At 38.4% G+C, this 17,071-nt stretch overlaps 1 protein-coding gene across 3 annotated transcripts in view; it reads right to left on the reverse strand.

Annotated features, from left to right (window-relative positions):
• Fhos (Formin homology 2 domain containing) overlaps positions 1 to 17,071 on the reverse strand; it is a 179,948-nt gene that overhangs the window by 50,470 nt on the left and 112,407 nt on the right. For all 3 annotated transcript variants that reach the window (XM_026819781.1, XM_026819783.1, XM_026819782.1), the window contains 2 exons: positions 7,713 to 7,780; positions 5,893 to 5,998 (listed from right to left, as the gene is read on the reverse strand). In XM_026819781.1, the coding sequence (XP_026675582.1) occupies positions 5,893 to 5,998; positions 7,713 to 7,780 (174 nt within the window). The remainder of the gene's footprint in view (positions 1 to 5,892; positions 5,999 to 7,712; positions 7,781 to 17,071) is intronic.

Below are 17,071 nucleotides of genomic sequence, written 5' to 3' on the forward strand. Positions count from 1 at the left end.
TATATCTAATGACAAGACATTTTTTTTAGTTATGGTTGTAATAAATGATGAGCAAGAGTTATTTCATTTACCATTCGGTGAAAAAAGGTGAAAAAAGTCTGATAGGTTTACAAACTCGCAGTGTTTTTGCAAGCGGAATCGGGACGTCGTTATTCCGTTGGTTGTCGGGTAGCGATGGTTGGATATGTGTGTGTATATCCGATTCGAAGGGCGATGTTTCCATAAAATACTGCATTCGATTTTTGCGCAGATATTTATGTCAGTACGTATCGTATTAGATATCGACGTTTCATGTACTGTACGGCTAAAAGGAAATGAATATATATATATTTCCGTTCGCGAGAGAGGTAATGGTTATTCTAATTTTTATCCATAACGGGTTTATGAGAAACGTATGACACCTACGTATGGATAACTGAATATTTATCTTATAATCATTCGGCTATTTTAATACCACGTCTAATACAAAACATGATAAATTTGCAATGAGGATTAGGTCATAGGAAAATTAAATTTAATGAAATACAATAAATGAATTCCATGTAATTGACCATAACTTCCACTAAACTCAGGGGATTTACAATAAAAATTGTATAGAAATTGAAAACGTGCTTAGGTAAATAGGAAACTGCGACGAAAGTTGGATTTGATATTCGAAGTCTAATCTGGCGAGGTTCAAATAGGCACGCATTTACCATTACAGAAGATATTCCGTATGCATGTACAGCCCGGTTTCCATGCAAATGGGTTAAATCAGCGAAAACGCGTTACAGAACTGTCGGGTAAGTAATGGAACTATTGTGTCTATCGAATGGAACTTTTTTCTCCGTGGAAAGATCGGCCACCCGGAAATTTCCCTTTAATCGATTCTGCGCCGTGCCACGTCGCTCCAATCCGCGATTTATTCTACTTGGTCGAACACCTTTCTCGACCAGATAATTATCGCCCGAATAAGATTAAGTCCGACGAACCGACTCTTCGTCAAACGAATCTCCACAGGCTGATTCGACAAATGTCAAAGAGCAAAAAAAATTTCAGCAAAGGAACAGCTTGTGGAGAGGAGAAATGCTTAACGCTGCGTTATTATTCATTTCATTATTTGTCAAAATCATGTAATATCTCTGTGACGTATTAAAACAATTTCTCTTTTTTACATCAATGAAGAATAACATTTTCTAAATGAATAAAGGGCAACATCTTTTTCCTACATGTTCCCTACATGCTGTTATACATTCCTGTACCGGAAAATGTGATGAAATTTCAATTTCTCGTTTGCCAGTTTGATGTTTTCCCTCTTTTTCATAGCCTGGCAACAATATTAAATTTAGATTTGTTCGCTTTTGTAACGGAGTACGCGATGGCATGAAAAGCAGCTCGTGAAATTCGTTCGGGTGAAAGTTTCGGGTAGGGCGACTGTTAAATTAAACATCAGCAAGTTCGGAGTTCGGAGCACCACACTGCGCCGGTTGACTGCTGTTTAGAACCGCGCGTCCCGAGACAAAGTTCGTACGTACGCCATAAAGACTGCCCTTCTTCCAACACAATTCCAGAAAGAACACTTCGTTCATAACTATTTGGACATTTCTAAATGTCTTAAAAAATGACGATGATTCCAAAACAGTTATCATTCTCAACACAATATAATATAATATGCAACCATAATCATATAAGATGTCCAGTCAGTATCCAGACATTATTTCAANCAGTTACTCAGCACTGTTGTCTCTAATTGCAGTTCGATTCAATAAAAAAAGTAGCATAGTAATGCGGTAATTATGCTAATAGTAAACATTACATCAGAACGTGACCCGCTTAACAGTAACAGCTCACAATCCATGATGATTTAACATAACAACACAACCGCGTAAATTTAGCAATTTGCACGGTGCCGCGTTATTTCCCGACTGTCTTCCTGTTACCAGGATTTATGTACTCGTGTATATGCACACGCGTCGCCGCTTTTAATCCAATTTGTTCGAATATCGTACGCTGCGCGATGGGACAGAAAAAATAAATGCTAAGCTAATGGGACCGGACCAGACCAGGGGTTAAAGAGATAAAAGCTCGATCTATAATGAGCGTTTATAGGCATCCCTAGTATCTAGGAAATCAGTTGGTATATTGAACATTATTTGTAAGCCACATCTCTCAAATTAAGCTTTATCCTTAATTATGTGATTTGAGAAACACTGGCAGTTGGTCAACGTCACATTTCAAGCAGCGATCGACGTCGCAATCGTAACGCCATGTCGGTTCATCGGCGCAATCGCGCCGGTAATGACAATAATTGTAAAGCGATTTAAGCGTGGCACGGTTGCGGGCATTAGCCGGACCGTTATCATTGCACTGACCATAAGTTACGCCGCGAAATCTAATTAGAGCCGCGTACGTGGTAGTGTAGATCGCACGCGTAATCATCGGCTATCGACTTCGTTCCTCCTTCTCCCTCACAATATTGTAATCACCAACCCAAGTCCTGAGAAAGGCCTTTTTCTTTTATCTTAGCTTACGTGTTACACTGCAAAATGTCAAGGAATGAAATTGGTTTCTTAGTTCTGTACGAGATCAATTTTTAAACAAACTAACATCAGGACTCTTCCAGTTACAACTACAAAATTGTACTAATTCATTAGTTGTAGTTATACTAAAAAAATTGTATTTGGTTTTTAATATTACGTTTAATATTTTTTTCGCGGTAAACGCTCTCCAGCAATATGAATTTCCGCCAGGATTATTTAAAACGCGCATGAGGGTGCTAGTTACTCGCGTAGGTTACACAATTTTCGTGAACGCGCGTCGAAGAAACAGCGGCCATAATTTTCCGCGCGAAAAATCTACTGACAGGCTCGCGACGCGTAGGTACGTAGCAGCGCAAAGCACCCTCGTGTTACATTTTTTCCTCTCTTTCCTCGACGACGAAAACAAAATAAAACAAAATCGGAAGAAAAAAGGGCCGGTGAGGAGGGGTAACGAGAGAGGAAAAAAAGGAAAACGCAAAAAGGCAAGCGGAGTAGCAGAAGGAATGGGTAAAAAGAGAAAGAAAAAATAGGTGGAAACTCCGACGACATTGCGTCCAACGGCACAGAAAACGTTTCCCTCGGTGATTTAGAGTCATAATCCGCTCGTCTGCGTGCCGGAAACTCGGTTTCTCCAGTAGCGAACGCACGAATCTTCTCCCGGTTCACTCGAATCAGATAAGGGATGGGATCGATAAAATCTGTTCCTCTCCGACGAGGAAGTAGGTGAATGTTACGTATTACATGGCGGGTTCGGAATTTTGAAGACGAACTAAAGAACAAATCTGATTTTCTCTTGATCCACATTACGTGCCCAGGGTAGTCAGATAACTTTTCTAACATTCGTCGTTACATTTTTGACATATGAGTAAAAATTAAGAAAATATGAGTTTAAGTCATGTGATTCTACATGTTTATTTCTCAAATAATAATCAAGGCAGAATTCAAGGTTTTAATGTTTAGTTTAAAAACTCTCTGCTCCTTATTTTAGTCAGAACAATCTTTCTGGTATAAAATTTCTTTAAAACCCAAAGCATGATAATTCATCAAGTTAAACACACTCTCCTATGTTTAGATCTGTCACTGTATGCACTGCTCTTGAATAATTTTTCAATTCATTCTTCTTTTCTATAGAGTTAAAATTATACGCTACATTTCATTTAGAAATGGCAAGAGAATGGCAAGACACATTGTAGTGTCTTAACTGACTCGAGACGATTTACTACTACGAATTACCACGTCAGAGGACTCAGCACGTTTTTCAGAAATCAAAAATGATCTTGGCACGGCTTGGATGACATAACTCAAAACAAGCCAAGTTTTTCGGAGGCTGTTACTTTTGGTGTCAAGTTCGTCATAAAAGCGTTGTTCGCATGCTGCCAGCCCGTCTCCCCTTACAATGTCACCCTTAATCGCGCACGACAACCCAGCTAACTTTCGAAATTTCCAACTGGTCCGAACAGGTGTTTTATACCAAGAGTCGCGATTTTTGTTCCCTCGTGAAACTAGTTCGTTTTGCGCAGCGAAAACAAATGTATAATGCAATACGTATAAATACATTGCATTATCTCTTCACTTAAAAAATTATAAATTTCAATATTACAAACATAAAATGATTAAATTATCGAAGTTAAATATGATATAAAATAACATTTCGTATGCACCATCGTAATAAATATACAATCCGTTCGCGATTTTATAATCCAGTTACGTAACTCATCCTTTCTATCAGAAAGCAGATTTACATCAACCTACATCATTACAAACTTTCAACGCACCAATTAATTATCGAATACCGATTTCACCGTCAGGTTGAAGTATCTCGAAAAACGGGAGAAAAAAGATAGCTTACAAAGAAGAGTCATCCCTCCCGTGCAAACAGTATCTCTGGGGAGCAGGAATTTGGTTCTGCCGCTGGAAGGTCCGTCCTTCTTCAGCCCGAGTATTCCCGGGAGACACTCCGGGTCCCGCGCGGCTAGATCGAAGACGAGAGGCGACTCCGCTCTGGTTCGTTATCGGTGAAGCGAGGAGCCGGCAAAAGAGCGAGGAGGGTTGCACACGATCTCCCGCTCCTGCTCCGAGCCAAAGCAGAATTGGTCTTCTCGTGGCGTTGTTCGACCGGAGCGGAGGTTTACGAAGCACTCGAGCGACAGCGAACCACTCGAAACCGCGCGATCAAAGGCTGCATTCATAATCCGGTATGCATCGCGGTTTCGCGGCCGGATCCGCGAACCTGCGCTCGCTCGCTTTTGTAAACAGCTTGACGTTAACGGGGCGTGGATCATTGAACGAAACGCGCACGCGGTTGATTGTCGACCGAACCTTCTGCTTATCATTCGCCGCGAGCTCTATTTGCCATACGTTTCTTATGATCCACTAGATTCTTTGTAAAGCCCCTTAATTCCCTTTTAAGCCATTCGTGGAAGTAGATAAGATATTGGAAAATCCCCAAATCTTGTACCCTTATATACTTTATATAAAGAGTGTGCATTAAAATAGAATTGTGCATTCAAAATACAGAGCGATTACCGGCATAGATATAGTACAATTCTTTTGCTTGAGTTGACCCTTCTTTAACACAGGATGTCCACAAATAATAAACCTAATTTAAACTGGCTATAGTATTTTAACAATGAAACTAGCTGGATAATTTTTGATGCAGATAAATTTGGGAATTCAGAAATTTCTATATTAGTATATTCATTATATTTGGTTACCAGAAACTGCTTATAATATTTTAAAATATGGGAAGAAGACAACTGCCTCGCCTAATTTTCATGGAATGGTTGATGTTAGCTCGCTAGATGTTAACTAGTTGCATTAAGCCGAGTATTATCTTATCGTTGCTTATGAAAGCCGGTCGCAGATGTATGATGAAGCCCAGCGTGTTTAACGAGAAATCTCAAGACTCGACCGCGCCCCGAGTGCTTACCATTCTGAATACGGGTTTATTCAAATAATATGTAACAATGTCAAACATGAGATAGCTTAATCTTGCAATCATAACTTAAAATGAATTGAGATTTTCAAATTTTGTATAGACACGACTATCTTATTGTAAGATATTAATATAAAAGATTATGATAAATCATGTACTATATAACACGTTTATTTGTAAAAACAATCATAGATATGCCCAACTATACATATAAGAGTTTCGGGTTGATTAAAGGTAACGTGGCGGCGGGCTTCGAACAACTTGTAAGGCATTTCCTTTTATGCCTCGTAAATATTCTCGAGCGCGGTCATAAACTCGTGATCCCGCGAAAAATATAGCCCTAACGATACACACGGCATTTAGGTGGCTAAACAACGCTATGCACGAGATGAAACCACGTAGCAGGTCTATCGGTGAATTGTCAGGATAGATACTCACCGCGAAGTATGTAATTTTGGTAATTCTGGTCGGCTTCGCTGCCAACCTTGATGAGGCAGGCAAGCCCGTCATTCTGTACAAACTCGTGTACCAGGTCCTTGTCCTCCTGTGCAAATCAAACTTCATGGTAAGCAACGTCGTACGGGTGACTTAAGATTATAAAATATGTAGAATTAAGTGCATTATAAATATACATATATTAATTGCATATATAGAACTGTAAATATATCCATTATATATATTAATAATCATCTAATTTATTCGACACGAAACACCCAACCCTCAATCGGCGGTTCAGGGCTTCTAAAATGAGACCCTCTCTCCATTATTTAAAGTAATGTTTAAAGTATTTTCATTATTCGATTATGATACACGATGCATCATTATACGAAAAAAATGAATTTGCTTTTTATGTGTTTTATATGATTTTATCGTCGATCAATTCTATTTTACTTTTCTTTCAGCAAAGGGAAAGTGTCCAAAACGAAGTTCAACGAAACGTTCAAAATTATTATAGATCCTATCGTACAATTAACCATAGATGAGAGTGGAAACTACCAATGCATGAAAAATGACAAAATTAACAAGCTGTAATTCAATATTAGATTTATCTGACAACAAGCTAACCGTACATCTTTTATACCTAAATGGTCTTTGATATACCGTTTCGCGCAACAAAAAATGAACATAATAGGAAATTCAACAAGTTTTGATCAAGCTCTTCATCCAGCGCGCAGCTATTCTCGAGTTCTCCGTTTCTTTAGAACGTAGCTTGCGTACTTGCGAATACGTGAAAGAGCAGATTAGCTGCAGATTAAGAAGCGAAATTGAACGTTGCCGTGGCGATTTAATCCGATAAACTCGCCGGACGTAGCAGAGATTTCGTTTGAAGGGAAAAGGAAACCGTGCCTTCCTATAGGAAAGAGGATGCAGCATTGTAATTAATTTCATAGCTAGCCGGCTGATAATTGAAACGATAAGCCATCGTCCCAAAAAAGGGGATTTTAGATACCTCTCATACCCGCCGTTGAATGCGTTCGTTTTAAACGAATTAATAATCCTCTTGTTTAATTAAACGTTCGTTTTGAAAGCATTTAAAAAAATACTGATTAATATTAAACCAGCATGAATTTTTGTATTTTATTTTTTTAACGTCTTTATGATTTCTTAATGAATCAACCTAATATATTGATACAATCTAGTGTATTTGGCATATTAAATCTTTTACTATCAGTTAAAAATTTTTATTGCAATATGTTATTTACAAGAAATTTTATTTTGGACATAACCGAAATGAAAAAGAGCTATGAAAATATGTTTTGAAATACTCTACACGTGTAAAATATTTTTTAATATTGAGATAACGTTCGAAAACATGAATATACTTGTGTGTAAGGGAATTTTAGCACGACGTTGGAAGTATTGAATATTCAGCACTGAAAAATCGTATGGAAATGGAATAAAGGATAAAGCCAGAAACAATGAATTTGCAGTTAAGATGGGAAAGATAAAAAAGAAGATCGGCAGAGGAACAGAAGGCAGGAAGAGGGTAGAATAGAAAGGGAAAGAGAAAATGCACTTGGTCGAACCACCATGCAAATATTTACTCGTCGAGCGAGTAGCTTCGCGTAAAAATAGCCCCTCTGTCTACCTCAGCCTCTTTCTTCTTTTATCCTCGTCCCTTTTTCTATCACTCGTCTTTCCTTCCCTCCTACCAATACTCTTCCTCTTTCTCTTGTACTTCAATAGTTCGCGCCGTCTCGCTTCTAAACACTTTCTCCAACTCTGTCTCGCAAGTATATCGCGAATTATAAACTCACCTGAAAGATCTGCTTGAGGGAGAAGAGAGCCCGTCGCAGCTCGCGGCCCTCGCTGTTCAGCAATTTTTCTGCAACAGACAAGTAACACGCAACCATTTATTATAATAATACCGACCGCTCAAGCATGTGTTGTTAGCCGTTGGGCCTGGATCTCGAGTCGGTCGAATCGGGCTCCCTTTTTTTTAATGAACGGTTATTCCGCTTTTTGTGATCCTTTTTGATAAGGTCTATGCGGTAAACAACATAGTACAAGTTCAACTGGGTACGAAAAGGTATAATCTTTCATAGAATATCATTTTACTGTATGCGATTAGTTGAAGATTAGAGGAATCTGGTTTGGGATGGTCTGGCAATGAGGTTCACTGAAATGTGTCTAATGTACATCATCTTCACATATTGAGCATTAACAATTATCATTTTTGTAAGATCTTTCAGTAAAAATTAGTTGCAAGAAAATTATATAACAATTTTAAATTTTATTATTTTTGCACCAGACACAAATTCTACGACCTTAAAACCTGCCAAAAAGATTTCTATTTACTGAAAATTTGAACAGATTCAACCTATCATAGAAAATCCACTCTTAATAATCAAGGGGAGATTTTCGTACTTAAACGAGATGAGAATACATAAAAATGTACGTGTTAATGAATTTTTCATAGTATTACAAACGTGCAAAGTTTCATCAAAATCGGTGATCGTGCCTCGGATCTGCACATCTGTCAAAAATCAATTAGCAAATATATAATATATGAAATAAAATATTTTTTCTACAGTTAAACATTCGTAACTAAGATAAATTAATTTTATAAAAAATACCACGTGGGCTAGACTGTGTGTTAATTTATGTCCCTTTGGATAGTATCCTTTCCCCAAGAATATTGTCTCTTTTCTCTCCTTTACAGAATCTATAAGAAAATTGACCACAACTGATTACATTCTAACGGTGCCTCGAAAGTGGTCGAGGATTTTACGCGCGCAAAAGTGAACAAGCTACCCGGAAGTTCGTTTAGCGTAGGACGATCGGCTACAAGCATTATATGTACACACCTATACAGAATGCATTTTGTTTTCAACGTTAAGCATTGTCGCGACTGACTGGGACTACTCCGTTAAATATCAACTTCATTTTACGTAAAACATGATTTATTTTCAAATATTGCAAACATTGAATCAGATATGCTCCTAAGCAGCGTTATCATGTTATCAAAGAACATTAAAAAATATGTAACTTTTATCAATCGCTCTTCGTCAATAATACAAAAAATCATATAATGCATGTTTTAATAAAATAATCAAATTATTCCCATTGATATACATTATAATATGCAACTGCGTAATTACAAAATACAAATTATAAATTATACTAATATCAGTTATTATTTCTGTTATTGTATAATCATCTTTGAAATGAAGTTTGAACATAAATTTTGTAAGCGAGCCTGAAGAACGATCTCGTATCAGCAGACAATAAATCCTCGAATTATTCCTTTCTCTAAATCAGACTTTATTATCGAGCTTAATTAGAGTAAAACCAGTAATTAAGTCCGCGGTTAATTTTACACGATGAATTTTCGCGGTTACTATTCCGCTTTCCTTACCTCTACTGGTCTCAACCTCGCCGCTTTACAGTCTCTATCATTCTTTTTCAATCGTGCCCCGACTGTATTACTAATAATTGAATTCCATTTCACTGGCAGGGCGCTAGATTCAATTTTCCAAGGCTCAGTGGTCGCGTCGAGATTTTTCAACCCGTTGAAAATTCACGGCGAAAGACGAGACGAAGAACAAGTATGAAACGCGCGTATAGAAGAGAAACGAAGAGCGGGTGTTCGGAAAATCGGAAAATGTATTATCGCCATAGAATCCTATATCTCGTCAAGGCCGGTTCTAAAAAAATCCGGAAACTGTCGGTGCTAATTTCGCATAGATGCCTCGTAGCAATACACTGATTGCCATCCGTACGCGATAGAGTAACATGAATGCTGATAATTACTGGGTATCGATGTCAATAGGCGAATAATTTCGCCTGCGATACGTTCACCTCTCTCTATTATGCTTCAAGCAAGAGCTGCTGGTCGAAGCTTGAATATCGCGTTAATGACGTTTATAATTGGCATAGAAATATTCTAATCGTTTGTGTATTTTCACGGGAAAAACGGTTTTGATTTCCAGACAAACTTACCAAACTTATTCGTTCGCCTGATCGTGTGAATTATATAGAAATATTGTCTTTCGATCAAATGTAAGATTTACCGAGGGAAATCAAAATTACTTGTTTGGCATTTCTTATAATCATTATTCATTTTCAGTACATTTTGTTTCCTAAAATGTTTGTATGACATTTTCTAAAATATGCAAATAATTAAAAGCGTAATTATTTTGAAAATTATCGTTATTAAATTATTATTATTATTTTCATTATCAGTTTATTATTCACTCATAAAAACGTAAAAACTGCTATCTCTTTTCTTATGACTTATTAATTTGAAAACCTAGTCATTTTTACCCCTTCGATAGAAATAGGTATACGTTAATCGCCGGTAGTTCTAGTGTTAAAAAGACATTAGATAAATGATAAGTCATTTAAGGATTAAGGGAGAGATATAAATGATTAATGTCTTGAATGAATGGTCTTCGTCCGTCCTCTCGAAGCCGAATAGTTAAATTATTTATGTGACGATCTGGCACAATCAGAATAAGGCTATAGCAAATTCTCTTTACAGTGTAATCATATGCGGTGGCCCGAGAAAAGCAATTTTCATCGCGTCGTTCGGTCTCGTTTAAGCGAAACCGTCGATGGAATGCGACAGCGGCCGTAAAGTGACAAAAAGCGTTGAGGGAAAAATGCGTCGAATGGAAAGCGGTACCGAAAGAGAGCAAAGGAAAACGCAAACCGCGAGAGCCTTGCCCAGACTTTTATGAAATTCGAGCCGAGGCTGCCGGTGCGATTGAGCTAATTTCCATACCCGCCACTCCGCGTAATTCGTAAATTCGCAAGAACGACTCGTTCAAGGATTTCGAGGTTCTGAATACATTTATTCAACCACCATTTTGCCCCGGTTCAATAATACATACATATGTTACCGTCCGAGCGTCTAACAGTTAATCTATGTACAGCTAATCATCACGCGAAACAGCTAAACATTTTAGGGAAGTTATATCATATAATAGCCAGTTACGTATTTCACAAATTAACAGTAACATACGTACAATGTATACAATAAGCTGTTGCCTCATTACCGATTGTTCACGAATTTCACTAGTAAAATGCATCATATCTGCATGCACGTGTCATGTTATCGAATTCTGACGAACAATGAATCGAATTTGGTGCATTATATTGAATATTTATAAATGCCCTTATTTACGTGTATAGACGCTGCTGCTTTGAGAAACTTCAAGAAACTGTTAAAAACTGCAAACTATTTTGTTCCTTAATATTTAATTTTAATTTAGAATAACTAGAGATAAGATATAAGTAGAATGAACGTCTACCAGTTCATTCAGAATTAGAAAGCGATTGCTGTGTAATTTGACAAGCACCGTTTAGGAAGGAAGGAGTATACGGATGATGTCTGCAATCGCGAACGCTGTTATGAAGTAATATCTTCCATCCAGTCTTCTCTCTATTCGTTTGAACCATGCAATGGACGTTTCCCTGGAAGAACCTCTTCCTTACCCATTGACTGTTTTAAGCGTAGGTGGGTGATCAGTCATAATTATACGGACGGAATGGATTCGTCCCTTTCTTACGAATATTGTGTTATAATATAGTGTTACTATCATTATCTTTTAAGTAAAAATAAAATGTTTTCAAATAGAAACGTAATTGAACGAATGTAGTAAACAGAAAATGTTATCTACACGAGATTCTTCAATTTAATATAGACTAGAAGCTTGCAAGGGAAGGCATGCTCAGGGAAAGACAGTGGCAACTCACGAGAGAAGAAACGTACCGCAGAAAGTAATATCATTTTCATTCATGCAGTCCTGATGCCAGCGTTTTCTTTCTTTCGCACGGGCACGCCCACGTAGCTTGCCGAGTCATGGTCCGGTAGGGCCCAATTCGCGACTCCTTTCGCGGAAAGAGGCCCGCGCGGCCGCATAATCGGCCGTTATCACGCGATCTTTAAATGCATTATGCATGCCGGTCTGAGCTGCGGCTCGAAACCGAGATAGAATAAAGGGTGAAGCAGAGACAGACGTAAGCGAGCGCGGGTAATTAGGAATCGCTGTAGGAACGGTGCGCATGAGACGAAAGAGTCCGAAAGAAGAGTTCGAGCGGTGCACCGTGCCGAGGTAAGAAAAAAAGGAAGGAAAGGGAAAAGAGATAAAGAAGTGCAGCGAGACAGAAGAAGGTAGTAGTAGAAGGAGAAGGACCCATCTTCTAAGAATAGCGGTTCCAAGGCCCCCAGGCCCTTGGCCCCTTCGTAATCAGTGATCATATAAGCAGAACTGTTTCTCTTTTTATCCGATTCGCGGCGGAGTTCCTCTCCTCTGTTTGCGACGCGACGTTAAGCAAGCTCACCGGTTCGTAACACCGCGTTGCAAGTCTTCTTTGAGGTTCTGCGATAGACCGGTGAGTTGCGACACCGAAAATCGAGAAAGCGAACATCCTTTTGCCTCAGTTCGAGGTATCCTTTGTTTTTTCTTCGTTCTCGATCACAGATGAGGCCGTAAATCAATCACCAACGTGAAATAAGGAACTGAATTGTTTTGCACCGTTGCAAAGCAAACTGAAGGTTTTTGATCGTAAATATGACGTTACTCGATATTTGTAACCTTCGTACTGTAATAAATAAAGAAAGCCAACATTTTCTGTATTTCTTACTTTATCTTAATTTTTCTAGCCCCTCTCTCAGTCATTATTAAATAAAATGTCATTCGACAAAGGAACGCGAATCTTAATTGGGCAATTTCTGTTCGAGGCAACGACGTGATGCGTATCGTAGATGTAGAAAGAAAACATATTGATCTTCACCGATAGCTGATCGCAGCAGTTAATTGTTATCAAGGCGAAAGATTTCGCGAATGACACGACGCAGGAAGAAAATCGTATGCAACAGCTCGAGGCGTCGACTGTGTTACGCTTCGTGTACTCTAGAACATGCTCGTTGCTCGCCTAAACATCCAATTACCGGGTCTGGTTGAATCTGTGATAATTTATGTTATTTTATAATCCAATCCGTGTGTAGAAGAAAAATTCATGTATTTTTTATGGGATAGAGTTGTAATTAAAATAAGAGTGAATCCAGTACCTATTACAAAATTGCATAGGAAAGATATCTCAGAACGAATTGGTTAATGGAATGGTTATCAAAGCTATTCATTATGTAAAACAAGCGCAGAGGATGGTGTCTAGTTCAGTCAGACAGAGCTGAGGCTGCAGGAAACCTGACTCTATGCTCCAACTTATGCGTGTGAGATAGAAGCCTGGGCTGCAATTTTATTTCAATTCTTCATTTAATTTCAAATGGAAAATATTACTGTTTCTCAGTTCCACATCAATCGCAACCTTGACTCCGATAACAGATTATTACATGCATGTATAAATCAGTATCCGCAGAATAGTTATCAGCTTATTCATGTACCTATTAAGTACATGTTAATACTAATTTACTAAACAACCAACAGTTTTTAACTTTGTAATTACGACAAATAGCATCGACTCCCATTTCCCAGGGAATTCAACAATTTTTTGAATCGACAATTTCTCGTGCGTCAATAATTATTGAAATTACTTACTAACTTTCGTGATTAATTAAAAGTTTGTGTTGTTGCGCCACGAAAAATTCGGTATGCGAACTTTCGCAGCGTTGTTCGTCGGACAAGAAACCGCTGAGGACGATTATTAACGAGCGAATTACTAATAACGGGATCGGGAATTTAACAAGAGGAACTGGCGTCGCTCCAAGGCAAAATTAAAACGAGCAAATCATTACTCCGCGGGACCATTTTTGCTCGCTCGAGCTATCGATCGCGAGCGAGTCAATTATTTTTTATAAGGCACAGAGAAAGAAACAGGATGTGAAATAACGTAGCCGTAACGTAGCTATACTAAAAGCAAATACATACGAATCCGTGAAATTTATATGAAAGTACGTTTGTTTTATAATGAAGCAAAGAAATTCAATTTTGTCAAGTTATAATTTTTAATTAACGCAGTAAGAAAACTGACTAATGAAGTAAATTAATTTTTTATAAATGCAAAATACAACAGATTGAAAGGACAATAAAAAGTGTCCTAGACTTTCAAACGATATTGGTAATATTGGTAGCGAAACAAATATTGTTGAACGTTAAGAGATACGTAATTGGAGTTGGTGAACAGAATCGAACAAAACGAATTTGTGCGTCTGGCCCTCAGCAGGATTCACCTGCAGGCCGTAGCCGTTCGTTGAACCCTGCGAAGGTGGAGATGATCGAAGGTCCAGAATAAACTCTTGGTCCGTGAAAAAAAGAAGAGAATGAAAAGGGCAGTAGGAGATGCGGAAGTCCAAGCGAGGATCGTGCCGTTTTACATATTTTAACGGTGCTTCTTGCACGTATATTATATATGTATGTGCATACATGTACCTCTGCGTCTCGTGATACCTACTGGCCCTTCGCGTTGCTTCCCTGTTACATTTATATTTCAAACGCATTAATGTTGAAAATCAATTTCGGCCCCTAAATGTAGAGCCTCTCTGAGCGTATGAATTTCTTATAAGATCATAAATGACATTTTAAATCAAAAATTAATTCTAAGAACGAGAACAGTAACGGGTATAAAGTTCTAAACTTGTGTATAAGGCGATTTACTTAATTCTAACAGAAAATAAATTGTTGTATTGTAATTTACGAAAGAAAAATGAAAAGTCGATTTTTTAGACTCATATTTTGCACTACTTTTCTCGGGTTATCGGTAAAACAAAGGAAAGAATTTTATTTTCAGTTTATCGACAAATATTAGAGAAAATACGTAACTACTCTAACCCCTTCGATATCGCTTCAACAGCGTAAAGTAAATCGTTATTGGAGGGTAAATCGCTATTCGATTATGTATTTCGACTCGACTGAGCTGTATTCGACGTACACATGCGCAGAGTATGCACTTGAGATTGAAGGCACTCGAATACGAGGACAATCGCGAATATGCTCGGTTAGATCGGTTACACTTGTGCAAGCAGCCACATAGCTGTGTAACAATATGTAGCTGCGCACAATGCGACGCAGTCACGCTTTCAACTGAAACAAGGCTCCACGGTAAAATTTGCACCGGAAAGCCTCGTTATCCGTTTATCAGAAACTCGTATTAAGAAACAGAGTTAAAGAACTTCTGTTCGTTAAAAGAAATAACAAAAGAGGAGCGGGTCATTGTGCTCGTCGCGTTACAAAAGAGAATCTGTTTAACCGAATTTCGCGAGTTACAAATCAACAACGATTGCGCTGACTGTTTGAGAAACGGAAAAACGTCGCATACGTGACGTTAATTAGTCGGCTTTGTTTGAAAAGCAGATTGATTAATGCACAGATAACTGTGATGTAAGAAAAAGGCGTTTCACCGCATTCCTCGTGGAAAATGTTATGCAACGCAGTTATGAAGTACGATAGTAATGCAGATATTTATTAGAAATGGAGCTGTTAAGAAAAGTAGTAAATCAGTGTTCGCACTCCGCATTCTAGACGCGTGATTCGATTTTATGTGAAACGAAGCATTGAAATCTCCACGGTTACAGAACATTTCTTCGGTTTTGAAGAAATATTAAAAAGATAAGGTAACAAGTTAGAAATGAAATAGTTTCAGCAAAATATTTAAAAAGGAAAGAAAGAACAGACGTTCGTAATAAAATATCTTGCTAATTTAAAAGCATTGCACATTCCATTTCGAATTGGATCTCTGCTATATTTCTGTACAGGAAAGGAAGAAGTTAACGCGTCCCCAGGAGCTTATCTCAGATTTCATCCCTATCGCATCGCCGTAACAACCGATCATTACACTTCTCTTGCGCGTTTCGTCGAATTTGGACGTATTGCGTCTTTCCTCGAGGATTGACAAAATAACATGTCTCGCTTGGGTGCTACCTCGACCGCCGGAGGGCTCTCCCTATCAATCGTTTATTTATTTTTTTTCATCGTTTCGTATCAGAAAAATGCTGCTACGCTCTCCTCGACAGCCGCGAGAAGAGAAACCGTCGAGAGCCCATTTTCACGGTGATCTCAACGGGGAATCTCGTCGCGTGCCGTACGATTCAATTTTCCTTGGTAATATTCTGATTTAACGGGGACGACCGCCTCCGGCGTCGTCCGTTCCGCAACGACGCAGACGACATCGACGACGACGACGACTCGGAGATAATTGCCGTCGCGAGAGGAACCGCAAAAATACAATCCGCCAGACGGAACCCGACCTGCAAAACAGCTTCAAGCGCGTTACTTTAATTTCTTGATGAAATGTGCAATTTTGACGATGTCAAGTTCGCGTAATCGTTTTTCCAATTACGCTTGAATAGGATGTAGATAGCTATTGTTAACTGCTCTCGACCTCACACAACACAGCTTTCTCGATGTTACGCGAATCCCTGGCATGTAATGGCACGGTAGCAATGAAAAGAACTACAAGCAGGATTCGTAAATCATGGTAAAAAGGAACAGCATATTCCTTCTTAAATATCCAATAAATACTAGCAAATTATTAAGCGAAAATACGATTTGATCTTATGAAATCTTGCGAAAAGTGTTTAATTCATCATAACATTAATACGAAACATCAATCGCGTCATGTCTAGGTTCGTGAAGCAATTCTAATTTAGATCCAATTTCTACTGGCATTGGTTCTGAAGAAATCGCACGAAAGATAGAGAAAAGTATCATTAGAAAATGATTTGTAATCAAATTTAAATTCGCTAGACGAAAAAGAGACCGGGTGCGTGGTCAACGGGCAAACTTTTTATTCAACGTCGCGTGGTTAACCATCACCTGCCACGATGATTAATGGGCAACGGTTCGCCTCCCTAGCGAAGTCCTAGGCCGATTTTTTGTCGCCCCGTCGCGTCGCGTCGTTACACTGTTCTGCACTTTATACACCGGTCATTACTTCACGCGACGTTTTCATCGAAAAGAATTATCTTGAACAGTAACTTTACATTAAATCTATCCCCGTTAGCTCACCGCTGATCTCGCTGCTCACCCCTTTTCTCTCGAAATCGATTCCTGTTTCCCGCTACAAACAATAGGACATCATCTGTCATTATGGTTTTATGACTCGTAAGATCTCTGGCAAAATTTTAACACATCTAATAAAAAGCTGTGTCCAATATTTGAAGTAATGAAATTTTAGAAAAAATTATAAATACAGAGGAGTAAGGCTTATAAAA

This window comes from Ceratina calcarata, unplaced genomic scaffold (genome assembly GCF_001652005.2).
Source record: "Ceratina calcarata isolate Rehan_Ccalc_2016 unplaced genomic scaffold, ASM165200v1 scaffold162, whole genome shotgun sequence".
Taxonomy (NCBI): Eukaryota; Metazoa; Arthropoda; class Insecta; order Hymenoptera; family Apidae; genus Ceratina; species Ceratina calcarata.